The 20,944-nt window shown below is 42.3% G+C and overlaps 1 protein-coding gene across 1 annotated transcript in view; it reads right to left on the bottom strand.

The window, feature by feature from the left end:
* Positions 1-19,194, bottom strand: part of KCNH1 (potassium voltage-gated channel subfamily H member 1) — a 173,082-nt gene extending 153,888 nt beyond the window's left edge. The window contains exons 1-3 of the mRNA XM_088161207.1: positions 19,076-19,194; positions 8,023-8,146; positions 7,670-7,776 (exon numbers count right to left, since the gene is read on the bottom strand). Of these exons, the coding sequence (XP_088017333.1) occupies positions 7,670-7,776; positions 8,023-8,146; positions 19,076-19,148 (304 nt within the window). The 5' untranslated portion in view covers positions 19,149-19,194. The remainder of the gene's footprint in view (positions 1-7,669; positions 7,777-8,022; positions 8,147-19,075) is intronic.
* Positions 19,195-20,944: the final 1,750 nt, after the last annotated feature.

The raw sequence follows: 20,944 nt of genomic DNA, 5'->3' as shown, positions 1-20,944 counted from the left end.
TGCTAAGTGTGAAAAAAGATTCAGCAAAGTAACCATGCCAGTAAAATCATTACTAACTTGCTAATGAGCTTAGAAGACACTGCCACAAAGCAGCCAACAGCAATTTTCTAGACAGTAACACCCTTTACACTACCCTTTCTCAAGAGCTCCTAAAATTGCCTATCTCAATTTCTTCTTGCCTACTTGTTTTTCCCAGCTTCACATGTGAACTATTCTGAGGCTGATCAAATCCATATCCTGCTTTTACAGAGACTCCTTGGTGACAAACTGCTTTTCATTTTACCCACTTCAACACCCTTCACTAACACTGCAACTTTTTAATCAGCCAAGATCTCCATCCTTAGCCTTGCTTTTGATCTTTATCTACATGCACTTTTTTTTTTATTAGGAATTTTTCCCCTCCTCAAAACCCCTTTGTATTGTTTTACTATTCAATCTACAGCCATTCTGCTACGGGCTGCTCACAATATTAACCTTCACAGCATTGAGGCTGAATTACATACTTGGTTTCTTCTCTGCCTCACATAGCTATACAAACTTACTACTGCGCTTTTGAAGATACTGTACTCAACACAGAAAGGATGCAATTCACCCTCCTATTCTGGCTATTTTTCAGATGCATGATGTCATCTTCCCTTTATGGTTACGCTGTAGTATGTTGTTGGAAGATTTTTCTAACATGTTCTGAGTGCAGCAAGAGGACTTTTCCCAATAACCTCTCTAAGCCTGCTGCAGGGAAAGGAGCTTTTATCAGTAGGGTTTTTACTTTCTGACTCCCTTGACTCTCACTCCTGTGTTGCATTATTTATAGGAAGAAGGAAGACAAAACACTTTTTTACCTAGAACCAAGTGCATAACTTAGTGATACCCCACATGCTAAAAGAAAGAGCCAGATGTTCTTGACAGCTAAAAGCAGGCATGTTTGATGAAATGCAATTCAAATATTTGGGTACCCTTGTAATTTCCAGAGTTCCACAAACAGAGCAAAATGCAAAACCGAGGTAGCACACAGGGCCTGCAGAAATCATCTTCTAGTTTGGGATCTACACAGTAACACTGCAAAGGCAGAAATAAGTAGCTGGAAAATTCTGCCAGGCCGTGTACCTGCCTCCACAACACTGTATCTTCCCCGCAGTCCTTAACATCTTGTCAGTGTCTCTTGTGAATAGGAGACAAGTGGATATAAAACACAGTTATGAGGTGAGTGCTCACAGTGCTGGCTGACATAGTGCTCTGCAACCAGGAGCTCATTCATACCAGAATTGGGATCTGAAATGTGGGAACACACCAAATGGCTCAGCCAAGAAGTGGCCACACTCAGCTTTTGTCCTACATACCGGTTTAATTATCAGAAGAATTTTACTTCTTAAACAGTTTATTTAACTATTAAACAGGAAAGCCTAAAGTATAAACTACTTATAAATCAGGTCGGAAACTAGAATTTCAACGTCTTACGGGCAGCCCTCATGCTCTTGGTGTCAAATCCAACATTCCTGCTCAGCCAGACAACCATCACTAGCAAGAGGCACAAAAAAGGCCATTCTAATGAAAAATGTGATTTTCAGATTCAGCCTGTGGGTTATTCAGGCAGTGAAACTGCAGCATGTTCCAGAGTTCTCACAGCAAAGCAAGAGTAACTTCCCAGTATGCACTGATGTACAGCCACACAGAAAGTGTTTACCAGTGTTTCCAACAATACATCTACTTCCATTTACATTTTGTTTTTAGTCCTGGCAACCTCTCTCCCTGGTAAAGTTCAGTGATAATACCAGTGCACAAACAAAAAAGTAAACACCCATGAGCTGCATTGGCTTCTGTTAGATCTGGAATCAGCAGTGAAAGAATCCAGCTTTTGTCTAGTGGCATAGCACCAATCATGCTAGAAAAGACAATGCCCCTTCAGAGCTGCAGGACAGGCAGAGCAGTGCAGACAACCGAGAGGAAATGAAAATCTACAATGAATGCCCCACAGTAGTCATAGGACCAGCCTGACTCAAGGTACAAAAGTTACTTAGCAAATCCAGAATTAACAGGTGTATCTCTTGATAGGCTTTTATGGCCTAAGCACAGTCCTTATGGTGTTGCCTTAAAGCAAAGACTATTTTAAGGGCTGTGATTCAAGTCCCAAGTCTTCTCCAGACTAACACACTCTGAAAGTCTGCATACCTTTCAATTTCCCATCTGAAAGACAAATAGTATTATGTCTTCTCTATCCTTTTTTCCAGTCCTTTGTCTTTCATCAATGTGTTCAGCCTCTTGCTGGGCAGGAGCACCAGCATTTCACATGCTATTTAACTTTGGTTGATGTCTTTCAGAAATTCTTACATCATCAAAATTAAAGAGATCTTAAAGGTCTATTCCAGCTTCTCCCTGAGCATACCATCCTAAGTTTTCCCTCCTGCCAAACAAAAATAGGCTATATGAAAATCAAAACCACTGTTTAAATGTTGCTCTTTGCCCATACCTTGAACCATTCAACCAAAGAGGCAAATTGTTTTTCAGAACTACAAAAATCACAGTTTAAATAAAAATGGAATTTTTAACATGGTTTTTCTTTCCACTAATTAAACAAAAATTAATTTTAAAATACAATGGGAAAAAAAGGTGTTTTGACAATTCAGCTGACATCTACACTACCATTAATGAATGGGGCAAGTTTCCTCTAAGCAGCACAACCTCTGCATTACTTGATAATGTCTCAGTCAAACAGTCAGACACATATTGTCCTGAAGGGAAACAGTTGAGCAGTGTGGAAATAGAAACATGTGCCCTTTCTCCACCAATTCCTGCAGGCAGCAATGCAGACAGCAGGAGGTAAGTTATAAAAACAGCGTGGCTGACCATTACAGCCACTCCTTTTAGGGTTTCACTAATGCCCAGGTACTCAGTATGGGATTGCTTCTCTCTATCCCACACAGACTGAACAGTTTGTACAACATCAAACTAGCAAACCAGCTGATGAGGTGTGATCAGAGAGAGTTTTGGCAAGGCAATATACCCACACAGATTTTAACCAGGTGTTCAGAGAAGCCCATGAGATTTGACCATGCAAGACAAAGAACAAAAGTCTTACTATGGACTCTAGCTTTGGGCAGAGAGTGTGTACCAAAGGAGAACAGACCAACTCAGCATGCAGCTCACCCCTCTGTGCCAACAAGAATAAACCTTTAAATACATTCCCAGCCCCTTTAAAGCTGTTACCTTCAAGTCTTCTCTATCTGGTGCTTGGATGCTGTGGCAACTAATACTTCTAAAGGTCACATCTTTACATGCTAATTTAAGAAAAATCAATTTTAGTCCCCGAAGGTGGAATTGCTATTAGCAAGGGTTATCCTATGACACTGAAACAACACAGTAGAAAACAAGGTTCAGCACACACTCATGTACTGCAGTAGTGCTGGCATGGTTCACCAGATTCTGAGTTCTCTGAAGAACAGAACCTGAGTATAAGGAAGACAGAGTAAAGTTTGAGATCTTTCCATTTACCCCAGGAAAAATACTTAAGGATTACTACTGGGAATTCTGTACATATTTGTGAAGATGACAGCAGATCTTGCTTTCCAACACATTTGAAGTTGACAAGATCAATGGGAATTACCAGTTTTATGAGTCCAAAATATTTAATTTGACCTTGCTGAAGGTAACTGAACTCACACAGATGGATTTCACAGGAGATGCAGGTGTGCATACTGCTTGACAAATAATGGAGCTACACTTCAGTGAGAGGTCGAGGAGGATACACGTCACTTGACTCCAACACCCTCATTCTTTCCTGCTTCTGTTCCTGTGCAACAGTATGGGTTAGCAAAGGTTTCCATCTGGAAACACTACAGGCACAGCACACACAAATATAAATGGGTTTAGATGGTTTGAATCAGTATCAGTTATGAGAAGCTCTTTAGTGGTGGGCAGTCATAGGTCTACCATGCTGAAGTGAACTTTGCTGCCTATAAATTGAGGCTGTTGCTTTTGAACCTCTATAGAAAGCACTGGTCCCAAAAAGAAATGCAAGTAGAATCTACCAAATCACTATTTTAGTGAATGACTGATTTGTCATTCTCTGACATTTGAAGGCTTTCTAATACACTGGGGGAAGAAGGGAGAAGGAAGGAGGGGAGAAGATTGTGCACATGTTAAAATGAAAATTTTAAAAATCAAACAGTCAAATAAAAAAACCACACACACAGACATTCATGCTATTAAATGTATTAAATGTTCAAGCACCCAGAAAACAAGGAAGTGAACCCCAGTACAAATTGAAAGTGCATCCCAGCCTCTGGGACTCTCACCATAACATGTCTACTCAGCAAAGAGCTACTGCTTTACCAAACTGCTTTGCAGTGTGCTAAATAGTTACCTACAGCCAACCTAGCATTTTAGCAAGCATTCTGCTGGTCCTATCTGTAGAGAACTTCTGAGACAAAAAAAAGGTGTCTTAACACTCTCTCTGCAGCACAGCTGCAGACCATAAGCAATGGGAATGCCTCTGCTCAGACAGGAGACACTTGAAGACTCAGTTTCTAAGTCTTGATGCACTTCACCTATGACAAGTTCACCCCACTTCAAATATTCTTCCACTGAAGTAGGTCAAGTACTGCAAAGAAAAGGGGGTTAGATTTAAATTGGACACCACCTCTTCAGGGGCAGATAGAAACAAGTGAATTTTGTATTCTTATAAAAATTTACTTCATCAATAATGAAAGCAAGTGCATATAGAACAAGCCTGCTTTGGCACTGCTTGTATGCCAGGCCTACATTATAGAAGAAAAACAAGACAAAGAAAATCCAAGCTTAATTTATTCAGCCATTTTTAACTCATGACACTGACCATAAAGTGTAAAAACTTAGCAAATGTCTGTCAAAATCTCATAAGAAGTTAGATGTTTAAAACACATCAGTTCAGGTAAGGTAAGATATGATTAAGGCTAGATACAAATTATTTTCTAATACATTAGCTGTAGTCTTCCTTGGTATAAGTTCATTTACCTCCATTGACTTCAGATTTAATAATGTTTTAATTTTCCCATATAAAAATAAACAATACTTCCAGCACCACTGGGCTCCCACGTTTAATTAAACAATGGAACTGAAGCTCTCATGTGAAATTACTGTCAGTCTGTCTGTTGTCATTCTGCAGTCCTGATTAAAGAAAGCTTTTACTTTGTTTCCTTCCAGGTATGACAATGAATCCCCACTGAATGCAATTGGATGACATCAAAACAACAATGACAAAAATCTGGTGGCTATGCACCTGTTTGCTCTAATTGCTTCCAATTATCCTGAAGAAGCTCTGTGTTTCTGGGAAGAAATTCTTCCAGAGAATAACAATGATTTTTACATATCTGCTAACTTATCAAGGGCCTAGGCTAAGGAATCATCAAAACTCTGTCACATCTTAACTTCAAGTTCTGAAAACAGGGAGTACAGTCACTTTTGGATGCAGGGTGAATGGGACAGAGAAAGGGAAGGCCAGGGTAGAGGCAGCATCCATAAATGCAAACATGATGAAGGCAGGAAATTGTGTGTTTTTTTCTAGAGTTAATACTGTGAACTGCAATGAAATTTGTGGATATACTGTACCTATCACCTGCTGGATGGGGTATTCTTATCAGACAACCAAGTAAATACCAGCACTGGGTCACCACAATGGAGTGTCATGTCAAAAATAAAAAACTTAACAGCCTATCACTTCTAGTAGCATCATTAAATGTGCTTTGACATGTAAGACCAGGGAATAATTGTTACTCAGATAAAGAAATAAATGGCTGCTGCTCCTAAAAGTACAAGACTGACTTGCACTACAGACATCACTATTAACTCAAAACTCCTATTTTGTTTTCCTTTGTTCCTCCAAAAGGATAGAGACTGTACTGTTAAAACAGCCAGAATAACATTATATGTGCAAGCTGCAGAAACCATACCAATTATCCAATAACTCAAAAATGGGAAAAAAACTTGCTATTTATTGTGACTATTAGTTTGTAAGAAGGGAGTAGACAGGTAAAGAGTAAGAAAAATCTATTTCACTGGCTAATTTGAAAAAGGAAAATGAAAGGAAAATAGAACGAACAGAGAGAGACCGAACAGAAGAAACAAAGAGCAGGAAAAAAAATGTCTAGCAAAATTCGGGGTCATTTCCCAAGCTTTCAAACTGAAAGCAGGTTAGAACCAATCATATTCATTGCCATAGTTGCAGACAGGGGTAAGGTGACCACAAAGGAAAGGCCACTTAGCAGTCTGGGTGCTAAGTGACTGGTAAATAAGACAGTGTTTTTCTGTGATGTGGCTTATATTGAGAAAAAGTTCTAGGATGTCCTCTTTTTGATATTTTTCAGTTAAAACTCTCTAGAGTTATTAGCCAGTCTCTGTAACAGTAGTTAATGTATCTCTCAAGCTGCAAATCTAACAAACATTAGGCGCCCTGGGGTTTGTTAAACTTGACAGCAAGCTCTGTGCTTTCCTCTTTCCCATGCCTGTGACCCTCTGGTACGGAGCAGAGCCATCGCAGCTCTGTCTTTTGGCATGTCTCACAACACAGCTACTGCACAGCTGGACCTTCTTCTGGGCCACCTCTCCTCGGAGGAGTGCACTGCAGGGCAGGAAATATTCCTCCCTCCACGGTTACCTTGCTTTAAATCTGCATAAAAGGCAGAGAAGCCCCAGGCTCTACTACAGGCCATATGCTGCAGCACGACAGAAGAGAAGCTGCACAGTCTCTTGGTGCCAAATCACTGATAACTCAGAGAGAATTCCAGACTCTCCTAGATCCCAGGACTGCAGCTTATTTACTTGGCTTTGGATGCATAGATGTGAGCTGCATATGGTCCCCATGGCCACAAACTGAGCTAGGAACAGAAATCAGCTTTTAGAAAATAGGTAAACATCAGAGGCAGGTAGCCCTAGGAGGAAAGCAGCACAAAGCAAGGCCACACAGACTGTGCATACAGGCAGTACCAGCTTCATTATTAGAAGGCAAAATTGTTAAGAGCAAAATAAGTTACAGAATGCAGTTTTTTTCAACTTAACATCTGGCCAGGCTGAAGACCTCAGTGTATTCACACTTTAGGTGACATGAAGTAGATGAAAATAACTGTGCATGACATAGTCCACACTAGGTGAGACACCAAATTTGGGGCAAGTAGTTCATCTGCTGAAATGTGCAGTTACAGACAGACTGAATTTCCTAGGGAAAAAAAATCATGTGCCAATTAAGGATTTTTTGTCCAAAACAAAAGACATTTCTTCTGAAAACATCAAAAGTAGTTCAGTTTCTAAAACAAAAGATGGGTTCTTTTTATTCCAAAACTACTATATACCGGCTTTGCTATATCAAGTTTTTAAAAACTGAGAAAGTATGTTCTCTGTAGTGGAAACTTGACTAAACCTAGCTTGTGTACTACCACTGTTGATGGAATCTTCAGTGTTGTCTTAAAGCATCACACACAAATTACTCTAAACGTCAGAACAAATTAGAAAGCTTCCTCTGCCTCCCTGAGTGACTTTCATCTCTAATGTTCTCATTTCTCCCTTTTAGACCAAGTGGCAGAACTGGGGCTTATTTAGCCCTAGATAAAGCACTGTCCTCCAGGGGGGCAGAAGTGCAATTTACACTACAATTAAGAACAACTTTATGCACCTACATTAATGAACAAACCAATTGACTACTTACTGTTCTTCTTGTACATCAAGATTTCAAAGGAGTTCATCTCATAGTTCTCGAATGTTTGCCGGACCTTGTCAATTGTATCTTTGTCTGTCAGCTCCCCATACATAAAACTGCAATAAACAGAGAAATTCAAGTCAGGTACCCGACAAAGACCCAAAGCCATTTGTTTACCATGTAAAAAAGGACCCATTTAGAAATGGTTCTTCTTTGATTTTGTTTCACCTGGAAAGCATATTTGACAGATGCAGCCCCAGGAGACAGAAGATAAAACTGGAATAAACAGATTACTTTTCTCCTCAAGCAACAGGCACAACACTACAAGCTATTTAACAGAAAATAAATCTGTTCTCAAATACCTGCAGGTGCTGCTTTTTTGCATAACTTCTGCTCTGTGATATCCTGATAACTTGCAAAATCCATCATTGCTGTAGACAATGGGCCAATCCACGATCTGGGCATTACCCAAGACAAAATTAGTATCTGTTTGAAAAAAACACATCAGTTAGACATTAGTCAAAGGTATGGCTGCATTAGAGGAAATATTCATTTCAGAACCCAATCCCAATTGCTTCAGTCCCCACATAGTTTTCCCAGATATCATTCCCATTGCAGTCAACAGGATTGTTCCTGGTTTCAATTTTAACTAAATTTTTATTCTTAAAAAAGTGTTAATTACTCGGACAGAGCATAAATAAAACACATGATGGTTAAGCAGGTAAAGTTCATCTCTTGACTGAGGACAGAAACCAAATGTTTCCCTCTGTGCCACAAGCACTGATCCACCATGACACTCAGTTTGAATGTGAAGCCTCTCACAGGTGGCCAAACCAAAACGTGAGCACTATTTCTCCTTCCTGAATGCAGACCAGACACAGGGGCTCCTCTCAGCACTGCCTTCACTGCTGGCCACACAAGCTCAAATACCTGTACCTCAAATACAGCACTGCAAACAGGACACCAAGAACTCAGGGTAGAAATTGCCCCAGTAGAAAGAACTCCTTGTTTGCAATACAAGCCAGAAGGAGTTTCAAAGAGTACAAAAAAAAGCACGCCTCCATTCTTGCTGGAGCTGTGTGTGCCACATTTTTTATGACTGCCAACTCAAACCTCCACCTGTGCCAAGACAGACAGCAGTGCTGCTCCCGGGTCACTGGCAGGCAGCAGGAGATGGTGGCTCCTGTCACAGCTGCAAAGACCCTCTGGCTTTTAAAGAAGGGCTGGGAAATCAAGAGGCACTCCTTTTCAAGGAGAGCCCTTATGGGAGTCCACCACACTGTCCACCTTTCAGTACCAACTCCCAGACGCTCACACATCCACAGATCTCATTAACACTTCCTCCAACCAAATGACATTTTACCTATTAATTGCAGAGAGTTTAGTTTGTTTCAATTTCCCCTTTAAAAAATCCTTCACCCAAACTTCAAGTGGGTTCAAATGAAGCAGTCCTGTAGCTAGCTAAATCCATTGCCCAATTCCACAAGCATGATTTTTTTAATACACTCATCAGAGTGATACATACTAGTAACATAACTTCAGGATATTTTAGCTGTTTTGTTTCTCACAGCCTCTTTTAAACACCATGGGGCTTTCTTAGCTGAAGCACTTTCTCCCCAAAACAATACACCACTTTTACCCCTTCCTACAAATAAGCAAACCAAGCAATTTCTCACTGCTAAAGCAAGTGCCTTTGAGAGTCTATTATAAACACCACATTAGACTGTATTAAGATATTTTTAAATTTCATCAGGAAGTACAAAAAATGACCAAAAATACAAAAAATGAAAATACAAATGTTGGGCCAGGTCTGATCTGAATGGTGTTATTTCATGCATGAATTGCTTAAGAATTGCTTCTCACTGCCTTCCCTTCCCAAAAGGTAACTTTCCCTTCTCTGCATTTCCTAAAGAGTTCCTGTTAAGAATTTGTCTGCCTTTCACGCTTAAACCTTATTATCTTCAGATAAATAATCTCTTGGGTTTTTTCACTAAAGGCTATATAGCCTTTCTGATTTCTGATTTCTGATAGCCATCACTGCGATAATCCTACTTTTATCTAGCCTTGCAAGGCTTCTGTGAGTTGCAACAATGCTCAACTCCTATTTACAGGTGAAAACAAAGCCCTAAATCCATAAGGGAATTTAAACTCCAGAAAGTGAGACTGCAATACTCTAGTCCCTAGATGCCCAACTCCCAAAGACTTGGGAGCTGGAAGCTGTGTGAGCAATGTTGAAGAGAACTGAAAAACTTAGCACAGCAAACAGAAATCTGACCAAGTTAAACCACAGAAAACAATGAAAAAGGGGGATATTTTAAGGTTGGCTTTTTCCCCCTTTCCTATGTTTGTTTCAATACCTAATATTTTAACATAAGCCCAGTTCTCACATGTAATACTCGACTCCTTGCCATTATTGCAGGAGCTGAAGAATCACATTCCCACTTTTGCTTTGGCCCAGCAAAGCCCGATTTTTTTGGACTGGAGGTTTCCAAAGGATGCATAGAGAACATGCACACACTTCTCACCCCAACAGCAGTTTGGATGTTCTCCTAGAAGATGTAGGCTACCTTAGAGCAGTGAACACTCAGCCATTATTTCAGCTCTTGAATGACTGTTCTAATCATCAAGGAACCACAACAAATAGATGTCAACATCCTCACCATGTGATTTGTAAGTCAGTATGACTTGGCTGTTGTATTTTATGCACCCCTATTAGTCAACACTGGGTGAGCCTCTCTAGCATGGAGAGGTACAATGTTTCATTAGAGTCCAGGCTGGGTTTAGCAGTGAGCTACAAGCAAGCTGAGAGATGTTTATGTACCCATAAACTTTAAAGGAAAAATTTTGCACAACTATCAAACCAAAGTACAAATCAGAGATTTGATGAGCCCATCGTTTCATAAGTGTCTCTCCCTTCTAGCTCATTCCGACTTCATGAATCTTGACCTTTCTTTGAGCTGGGCTTTACGTAGCTGACAAACACACCTCATTTCTTCAGGAGTGTCTATGACAACAGTGCCTGTGTGAACACTGGCAAGACACAGCACAAAATAAGGACTCCCACTTATAACTTCACTGCATAGCTTGTTACAACAGACAACCCAGAGGTGGAAGGGCTGTCCTCATGGCTATCATTTACATTCAATTGCATTGACATTCCTGACAATGTGCTGTTTGGGGACAGCTCATAATCTGTTAAAAATTTTTCCTAACATAAGAAAATATTGAAAAACATCCAGTGAGGCAAATACTGCCATTCCATCTGCAGGGACACAGGGTCCCAGAGGCCAGGAAACAGCTGTGGCTTCATTACACAACAAGCATGAAAGGATGCTCTAGTGAACTCTAAGTATCACAGAGCAGAGACCCTTGGGGACTCACAAGTGGGTCAGCAAGGCCAGGAAAGGAGTTGGCCAGAGGAAGACCATGAAGAAATCCACTGCTAAATTCTCTTCAGAGACAGGGATGCAATGGGCATGTAATAGCAGCAGTATCTATTGAGTAAACAATTGAGTGACTTGAAGCACCTCTTTGAAAGGACTCAATAAACTCTCCTACTTGGAAATCAGTTTCTATCACAATGGCAACTGTGTCAGCAGTATTGCCCAAGAAGAAGCTGTAAGCATCACTGGCCCTTCTTACGAGCTCCAAGACAACCTGAGCTAGAACTGGAGAGGGCAGGCTCATATAAAAGACCTCGGCTTTTGGCCTGTGTTGCATTTGGCACAGTCTGACCAAGACCACTGGGAGGCAAGGAAATATGCAGAGGTGCAGCACAGAGCACAACGTGCTGCAGAAACAGAAAGGCAGCACAATTACCTGCATGAGTAGGGCAGGCTTCTGCAGCATGGATTACTTTGTGAAGTGCATCACTTCATATTTTCTAGCCTGCATTTTCCCCAGGTTAGCTCTGCTCACTGCAGTATACCCACGTCAGCACCTACACACTCAAATGTCAGATCCAGTTTGGATTATCACTTTAAAGTAGACATGGCCACTTAAAAGCAACAAGAAAAACATTTTAACTCCTTCCAAAATGTAAGAATAGGTTTCACTCAGTCACTGAAACCAGTACTTTCTTCCACTCAGAAAACAGACCATCACAGAAGAATCTGAAAATGTCTGTTTAAATAACCTTGGTCCTTTTAACAGTAACAATCACAAGTGTCTAGAGCACCCAGCTTACCAAAACTACTCTATCTGCTGAGTTCTACTGTTACATTTAGTGCTTTGTTTAACCAAAACTCTCCATTACCTTCCAAAATTCCTGGAGATAAGCTGCACTCCAAGTCATTTATCTGGTCAGGACTAGCTGACTGAGAAGTGATCACCTCCTTGCATGAGTGTGGAACAAGTTACTGAAATATTTTCCCCCTACTACTCACTGCCCTGCACAACTACATATTCACTCCCACTGCATCCCAGCCTCTCCTGTAACATGGATCTTGCCAAGCTGACATCCCCCACCTCTTTCCAGAGGCCAGCACACCCGTTCTACCTTCCCTGTCCCACCAGTGAGGCACAGGTCATCTTCTGGAACACACTGGCAGGAGGTCAGAGACCAACAGCCAAACATATTCCCACAGCACTGCCAGACACATTCCCACACTGCCTAGAGGAAGCCAAGGGGAAACCTCTGCTCAGGCAGTTGTAGTGCATGCCTTGGTAATAAGAGAGACTGGTGCCCACTGCAGTTTCCCATATTTGGGTCAGCCAAATCCCCCAGGGTGCTTAGGTTTGTGTAGTGCACAAGTGTGATTTAAATATATATTTTCCCACAGTCATCATACAAATAAAACACTCAAAAGGTTTGTTCCCAATTTATTCCCCTCTCAGTAAAAGGAGTACCAGGCTCAGCATGAAGAGAAGAGAAGAGAAGAGAAGAGAAGAGAAGAGAAGAGAAGAGAAGAGAAGAGAAGAGAAGAGAAGAGAAGAGAAGAGAAGAGAAGAGAAGAGGAGAATTGCCCTTCTCCTTCCAGACCACAGCCTCCCTCATGCTGGGTGATGACAGCCCTGGTTATTGAGACCCACAGGTCTTTTTTTATCCTGTCTCAAATTCCTCCCATGGATCTTCAGGGAAGCAAACCTAGTTCTTCAGCATTACCAAGCACAAACCACTTCCACAGCAGAACTAAAAGAACTGCACATCAGATGTGTCTCTTACCCCACCCATGGAAGAGGGGTGGAGGATACAGCTACTGCTGCCTGAGCAGGGCACGGAACAGCAGAGATGCTTTGTCACAGCCAGTGTAAGAAATGTGCACCAGGCAAAAATCATGTGCTGCTGCCATAGCTGTAAAAATTGTATCATACAGCTTAAGGACACATGGTATTTACAAACTTGTGACTTTGCATAACAAACAGCATCATTTGGATACTGGGGGAAATGAGATCACTTCATTTCTGTCTAATTTCTTCCCAGAGCGATAGAAATCAAACATTATGTAAGTAGGCTTGTCAAAATTGCTAACAAAGGATAGGTATGTATGAATTTTTGTTCATGTTTAGTCTTAGCTTTGAAAAAAAAAAAAGTAAACCAGAAGCATTTAGTCACACTGATTAGTTGCATTGTTCAAATGTAACTTCTGAGATCAAAATACGGCCCTAAGTCAGTACAAATAAGTCACACTGAATTTCAAGTACTTATTCAATCCTTTCCTTGCACACATGGGATTTGAGACTTGCACTTCAGGGACCAACCACATTTTCATCCCAACAGAAACACTGTAGTCAGAGCAAGCACAGACCTGCTCAAATGACAGAAAGACTATTCATATGGTAGAATAAAATAAAAAAGGAATAATTCTGCTCTTCCACCCACATCCTCTTGTGGAAGCCAGTGGTGTTACATGAATACTCCCATTTACCCACTATCACCCTGTATTCATTCCTACAGTGGAAGTGCTTCAGTGTTTAAATATCCCATTGAACAACTTGATCTCTCTATAGAATAATGATACAGTGGCCTCAAAATAATCCATCCTTAATATTGAGGTCAAAATTGTTAAGCTCACTGTAATATAAAAAACATAAACCCCTACAGATAGGTTCATTTGGGGTGTTTTATAAAAGTCTTATACAACTATTTATTCAATTTCCAAAACAAAATGGACTTAAAAGTTCCTTGGTTGCTACAGCATGAACACAATTCCCTAAATACAGACATTTCATGTTTATTCAAACAGGATTTACGCTGTCACGTGTACACTAGAGCAAAGTGCAAGTTGAAAAGAATTATTAAAAAATTTATATCATTGTTCTTTCCACAAATAACAAGAGAGATTCTAACTAAAGCAACAACTTCAAGTGAGTCACTTTAAATCATTACAGAAAATGAATCCTAATTGCAGCCAGCAGAATAGACAAAAAATTACCTTTTCCATCTCAACATTCTTACTTTGCATTGTTATAGAAAATATTTCACAGTAGGCATCTACCATGAGAAAAGTTTAAATTGAAAATTATGCATTGTTCTAACACTTGTAGCTATAAAATCTTCACAATTATCTATATTTTTTTTAAATAAAACAAATTAGTGTAGAATAACAGAATAAGAACAGCTGAAATGGCACCAAAATTGCACCAAAGGTGTCATATGTATTTTATGGATAGCATGGTTTGTCACCTATCCTTGAAGCAGTGTCCATACTGAGAAACTAAAAAAAATAATCCAACACAACCCCCCCCAAAAAAAACCCCAAAATAAACACTAGAACACAAATCCCACAATATTTACACACACGTGACATTAGATGAGATAATTAGATGATTTTCAGAAAAATGAGAAAGTTCATCAGTTGGTAAGAGACAGAGATTGCACCACTCTTATTAAAGGACAAAAGCACTGTTCAGCAGTGAGACGTCATCATTCAGCTGGTCAGAGGGTTTGTTTTTCCCATCCCATATGATCTGAACACTAATCCAGAAAAAAGCATACTTTAGTTGCATCGATTAAGAGTCTTTCTTTAGTTCAAAGCAGCCATTTGATTTACTGATTATAGCCTTAAAAGTATTTGAGACAAGACCTAACTCCCCACTCACTTTTATCTATGAGTTACAAAAATGCATTAACCAATTCTCCAAATGGGTTTCATTAAGATTTGTTTTACAATCTTGTTCTAGGATTTAATGTAAAACTGGATTGATACATTGAATTATCACAGGAGAACTTCTTGAGCTTTCAGAACGTTAATTTTAAAGCACATTACCTGTCATCTCTGTGCTGTACATTTTTTTTTCTTACTATCTATAAAAGTAATTTTAACGAAATCAGGTCATAAATTTCTAAATGCATAAAGGTGGATATTCAAAACCAGACTTCTGGCCTAGTAAAAGCCAGGAGGAAAAAAAAAAAAAAAAGACATTTTACATTAAATTCCAGTGATACTGAGAAAAAAAGATTGTCAATAGCAAATAGGTATTTCAATGTTCTGACCAACTGTATGAAAAGCATGGATGAAAACATATGTGTCTCCACAGTTGTTAACATGGGAAAGAAGGAAGATCAGGAAGCAACAAAACCCTTTGTTTCATTAACTTCATGAAAATGTCCTTAACACAGAACCTACAAGCTGTCCTCTTGCACTTTCTGAAGGTCTGCTGTTTTCATTCCTCACTCTCCATTAAGTTTCCTTTACATTTCACTGTGGCTGAACACAAAACCAGTCTTTTCAGTTTCAGAAGTGTTTACAATAAAGTTAATTTCTCTCCTAGGTCTCAGATGATGGTATAAGGTTAGCATGCACAGGATGCAAAATGTTTATTGTACTGGGACTTTATAGCGTGTGATGAAAGCCATGCCATAAATCATGCAAATGTCTGTTATATTCAAGATCTATGTCTGAAGGTACTTTTTCTTTCCCTCTACAGGGAACTCTCTGCATTCTCCACCAAAAGATACAGGTTTGCTTCCATAACTGATGTCTCCTTAGTGTGTTCCCAGGGGATTTTGTGAAAGGAAAATTAAATTCACACAAGCCTTATGCCTTCTAATTTACCTTTTTTCCAACCTCCTTATTTTGTCCATAAATCAAAAAAGTACCTGTGACTTCCATTGAAATTCCAAAGCCATTTAAACACAGGATTTATACTTTTTTTTGTATAAATCTTTTGCCATCCTTACATATGCACAATTATCACACACCTCAATGAGAATTTTGACCAAGGAAGGACTGAAGAATTTACCTGGCATTTACATAAATCGAAAACTATTTTTGTCTCCAGATATTGATAAAGCATTGGAATATCATAAATAAGCACTATCCTCTACAATTAACTGCACCAGTTGAATTGGGTGCCCTGGCCATGATCCAGGTTTATAACTGTTATTATTACAGTTATTATTACAGTGCTTGTATACTGTGGATGTATTGCATTACCAAGAAAAACATTAATATCACATTAGCAGTAACCATCAGGGGCTAGTGATTCTTTATATACTGCACTGTGTTACAGCATGGGCTCATTTTCTGTCCCACTGGGTGTTCTGGTCTTTAAATATTTCAATGCTTCAAAGAAATTTTTGTCAACCAACCACTGCATGCAACATTTATTTTTCTAGCTCTGCATGGCTAGTATAGAAACACAGATTTTAAACATTAAATACAAGACTATAACAATTACGGTGTCCCTCATTTCAAAGGGGGACAAACCTGAAGCTCACACTTCATCCAGAAGTTCTTTGTGTTAGAAGAAATCACAGAGGACCAGACAAGGTCACAGGTCTAGGAAGATAACACATTACATATTATTTCCAGTGTGTGTGATGCTAAGGCCATCCCATCCTCTCTTTACTCCAGTGTGTGGGAAGGAAATGCTCTGCAGCTCTGACCCTAGCACAGCTCTTGCAGCTGGCATTTAGTGCATGAGAATCTCTCAGTTGATTTGCAGCCTGTGAAGAAGCTCTCATTCCTAGTAACTCTGAAGCAGACGATTCAGACCAAAGGAGTCGGAGGTGAGTCTTGCTGCAGAAGGTGTGCTACGAACATGAGCCAAATTTTAACCCTAATGGAAAAAAAACTGAATTAGCATGCCTACATACACTGCTACTACCTTTGGCCATGGATTGTGCATCAGCTCACCAGTCCCACATCTAACATGAAAGGCTGTCCAAAGAATTCCTTGTTAAAACTACAGGTAAAATAATGGAGTGAAAAGTGCTGTCCTTAGAGCAATGCCTACAAAAGAGGCTGCATGCCCACTCCTTTGCTATCACCATACAGCCACTTTCACTGAGTTAACATCCCCTGCCCCAAAACACACGTTCCTCAGTCCAGCCATGACTGATGATACACATATCATGCACAAGTTCCTTCACATGAAGCACTTAGTACATTATTTCTGTTCAATGACAAAATTCCTCTATTTTCAAAGCGAATCCTCCCCAGATTAGGAATATCCCTATATCTCTATCAACTCAATATCCGTTGGCACTACTCAACTTGCTTGCATGTGCCAGCAAATACAAGCTTGACAACAAGCCCGAGGTTTATTTGGCAAATCCCAAATGGCACAGATAGTTTCATTGTGGGTCACATTACTACCCAATTGAACAAAACCAAGAAAGGGGAGCCAAACCTCAAGCTTTATGGGGCCATTTAAGCACTCATCCTGTGGGCATCCCAAATCATCTCAATGGCCAAGTAGGCAGGACAAGATGAGACAGGCAACAAGGAGCTGGCATGTTTCCATACTGCCCCTGTGCTGGTCAGCACAGCCCTGCCTCAGCACGAGAGAAAGGAGTCTATCCTTGTCTCTTCAAACAGACAAAGGTTAGAAAACCTGATTCATCCAACATTGGTATGTGACAGCACCACATTTGCAGCAAAGCTGGATTTGGTCCAGGAAAAACTTGAAGGCACATCACAGAAGAAATAGGCTTCTAAACCTGAGTCGCTTCCCTAAGCTTATCCTAGCATGTCTGAACTGTGCACCATTTCTTACCAAGCTTAATCTAAAAACTTGTATTGATTCCAGTCCTCAGGACTCGCTGAGTATTGGAAAATGGAGTGCTGTCATTCTACCTGTGCTGTCTAGCACCATGCTCTGTTATGACACCTTCTTAATAATGGGGAAAGAGAGGAAAAAACAGAGCATAGCTTCTGCTGCATGATTCCCCCCATCTCCAAGCCTCAATTGATTTATTGCATTGAGGCTTTGGCACTGAAAGCCAAAAGAGGAAATTGGTTTTTAATGAAGAAAATAATCTACAAAGTCGAGACAGTTTTGAGAAAAACCTTCAATAACTGTTGTTGGAAGATTAGAGAAGCAGCCTGAATGTGATGACATGTAACATTCATTTTAAAAGACATAAAAAAAATAAGAGGGCACGATTCACTGTAAGACTGGAGAGTAATTTTTTCAGGAATGCAGCCTCCAGCCTCCTCCCTTCTACAAGAAAGTTGCAGAGAGAAACACCCTATAAAAAGAACATAATTTTATGACAAAATATGGTCTTATCAAAGGCTAGTTCTCCAATAACACTGCCTAATTAAAAAAACTTGAAAATCATTCTTGGGATCATTTGAGTTTTTAGCTGCTTATCAAGGGGGTTAATTGTCTTTGCCTTATCAGAATAAACGGACTATGTTTTTAATTAATTAACTCATGTTGTCTTCAAAAGGAGCTTGATCCTGCGTATTCTCAACCATACTACAAGTTCCTAATCCCTGAAGTAACCCCATTGAAGTCAGTAGAAGCATTAAAAATGGCACAACTTAGGCTCGGGGCTTTAAAAGAAATGCACATGCCTAGGTTAAACAAATCCATGAACGCTTGCATGGTCGCCGGCTTACAGAGGGAGCAGATTTTGGTAAGTGCCTAAGTGAAAGAATCTGGATAGCATTAATACATATTTGCATGCAATTGTGAAATTCGAGGCATTTTCCACTCCACAGTTTTCCAAGAGACAGACCTGGTTACAGTGCACTAGGAAAAAAAAAAAGAAATATCTGCCCTCAGCCTTTAAAATGGCAAACTCTCTCCTCACTTATGGCAAACCTTCCCTTCCACCCTGGGCGGGCAGCCCTGGCCGATGCCCCCGCACCGGGCTCTCCCTGCCCAGGGACCATCTTGAATCCCCGCACCTCCTCCGGTCCGGAGCCGCCGCCGCCGCTCTCCGGACACCCCGAGCCCCCGCCCGGCCCGGGCGCTGCCCCCGCTCGCCCCCGGGGCGCGGACCCCGGCCCGCCGCGGGCACGGCGGGGCTGGCTGGGCTCCCGCCGTGCCGCCGCACCTGCAGCCCGAGCCGGGGGCTCTCGGCAGCACTTGGAGACGCAGCCGGCACCGGCTCCGGCACCGGCACCGGGATGCGCCGGCAGCGGCCGGGGCTCGGAGCCCCCCGCCCGGCGCTGTCCCCGTCGAGGACGCGGCGGGCTCCCTGCGGCCGGCGAGCGCTCGCCGCCGGTGCCCCCTTACCGTTAGACCTTCGCACGATGTTCTCCAGGAACGTGTTCTGAGGCGCCACCAGCCCTCGCCTTCCCCCGGCCATAGTCGCTGTGCGGGAGCGCAGCGCGGCGCGGAGGCTCCGCTCAGGGCCGCGCCGACCCGCGCTCTGCCGCGCCGCCGCCCGCCCGCCCCGCGCGCCTCATCCTCCGCCGGGACCGGCACCAGCGGCTGTGCGGCACCGCCGCCGCCGCCTCCCGCGCACCGCAGCCCCGCGCCGCCGCCGCCGCCGCCGGACCGCCCCGCAGCGACCCCCGCCGGCCGCCGCCGCGCCGCAACGCCGGGGCTGCAGCGCCATCGTCTGGGGCCCGCGCCGCGCCGCGCCGCCAGCTGCGGGCCCCGCAGCGCTCGGCCCGACCCGGCCCGTCCGCGCCTTCCGCAGCCCTCCTTCCCCTTCCGCTCAGGGGCGGCTGCCGCCGTGGCCGACCCCTCGCCGGGGATGAGAAACGCGGAGTGCTCTAAGAGCGCTCACAAAGCACCGCAGCCGCTCTCTCGGCGGCGGGAGGCACCGCCACATCCCACCCCGGGTGGGTCGCTGCGAAGCTCCGCAGCCTTTGCTCGCTGCCCTCATCCCGGGTCGCGCTTCACGCTTCCCTACGATGATTTCTGTTAGAAGGCTACTTAGTGTTATGTTGTGAAACTGATTAACAGCTCCGTGGAAGCAGCGAGACAAACTATTTAAATATAACCTTTGACAGGTCTTGAACTCTTTGAGATTCAACTGAGATCAAGTTTTCATTCAGGGCTTAATCGACTTTCTTCTTCCCCCGTACCAATCTATCAGTAAATGGAAAATACTCTGATCTTTTAAATTTAAAAGGCATAGTTTTTCTTGCTGGCACTAGCATTTACTTGCTGTGATGCTTCATTAAGTGCAACACCTTCAGGCTCCGCAGCTCAAGGCTTATTGGAGACATGAATATATTTCTGCATGTTCATGTGCTTGAGGAAAAGCCATTTTTCACAGTGTGAGCAAATAAAGTATGGCAAACACGATGGCATGCGTGTGTCACCTGGGATTTTTAGCCACTACCACTGCTCCCACAGAATTCTGGCACTGCCCAATTTGTTCTCTCCTGGGTAAGGCAGGACCACAGCACAGCCAGGAACCAGACAGCTCCAGCACAGCCACGCACATGATCCGATTCAGCCACACAGTTGTGACCAAATGCTGACTGTGACACAACACTGCCTGAAAAGCCTCATCTCCCTGCCACCAGCCTCCTGCAGCATTTTTAAGGGAAGACTGTGAGACTCCAGGTGTGAAGGCAGGTGACAATTTCATTGCAGCAGGAGCTACAGAGGAGTCCCTGAGCACCGTGGTGCCAGCAGTCCCTCACACAGCCGGGCACCTGGGGAACTCCAAGAGCCCCCATGGGCCAGCCCAGCTGCCAGGCAATTCTATGTCACAGAAGCCTCTTTTAATCTGTATGCTGGACACCTGTATTTGCTGCCAAAGAGAGGCAGGTTAGGAGAGAAAAAAAATCAAGTGCCTGAAGCTGCAAGAAGGCCACTAACTCTCACTGAAATGTTGGGATTTAAAAGAGCCCATGGAAGCATTTATTTGCATCTTTACACATCTAAGTATCCCTAACAACCACCTATACAAAGACCCCAGGTTATTTAGTTCCTGCTAGCTTCAGCAGTACAGACCAAAACTGAAGAGATTCTAAATTCTCTGACAAAATTGTAAATGCAGCCTTTGACACTGAATTTATACAACCGCTAACAACCAAGAGTGAGGTTCGGAAAACTGGGATGCAGAGTAGCGTTTCATTATTCCTCAAAGCCACTGTGCCAGAGGAATAAGTACACACTGAGCTTCTGCTGGGCTCTGCAGGA

The sequence above is a fragment of the Sturnus vulgaris genome, chromosome 3, assembly GCF_052056855.1.
Source record: "Sturnus vulgaris isolate bStuVul1 chromosome 3, bStuVul1.hap1, whole genome shotgun sequence".
NCBI classification, from domain to species: domain Eukaryota; kingdom Metazoa; phylum Chordata; class Aves; order Passeriformes; family Sturnidae; genus Sturnus; species Sturnus vulgaris.
This window is presented reverse-complemented; position numbering and strand designations above follow the sequence as displayed.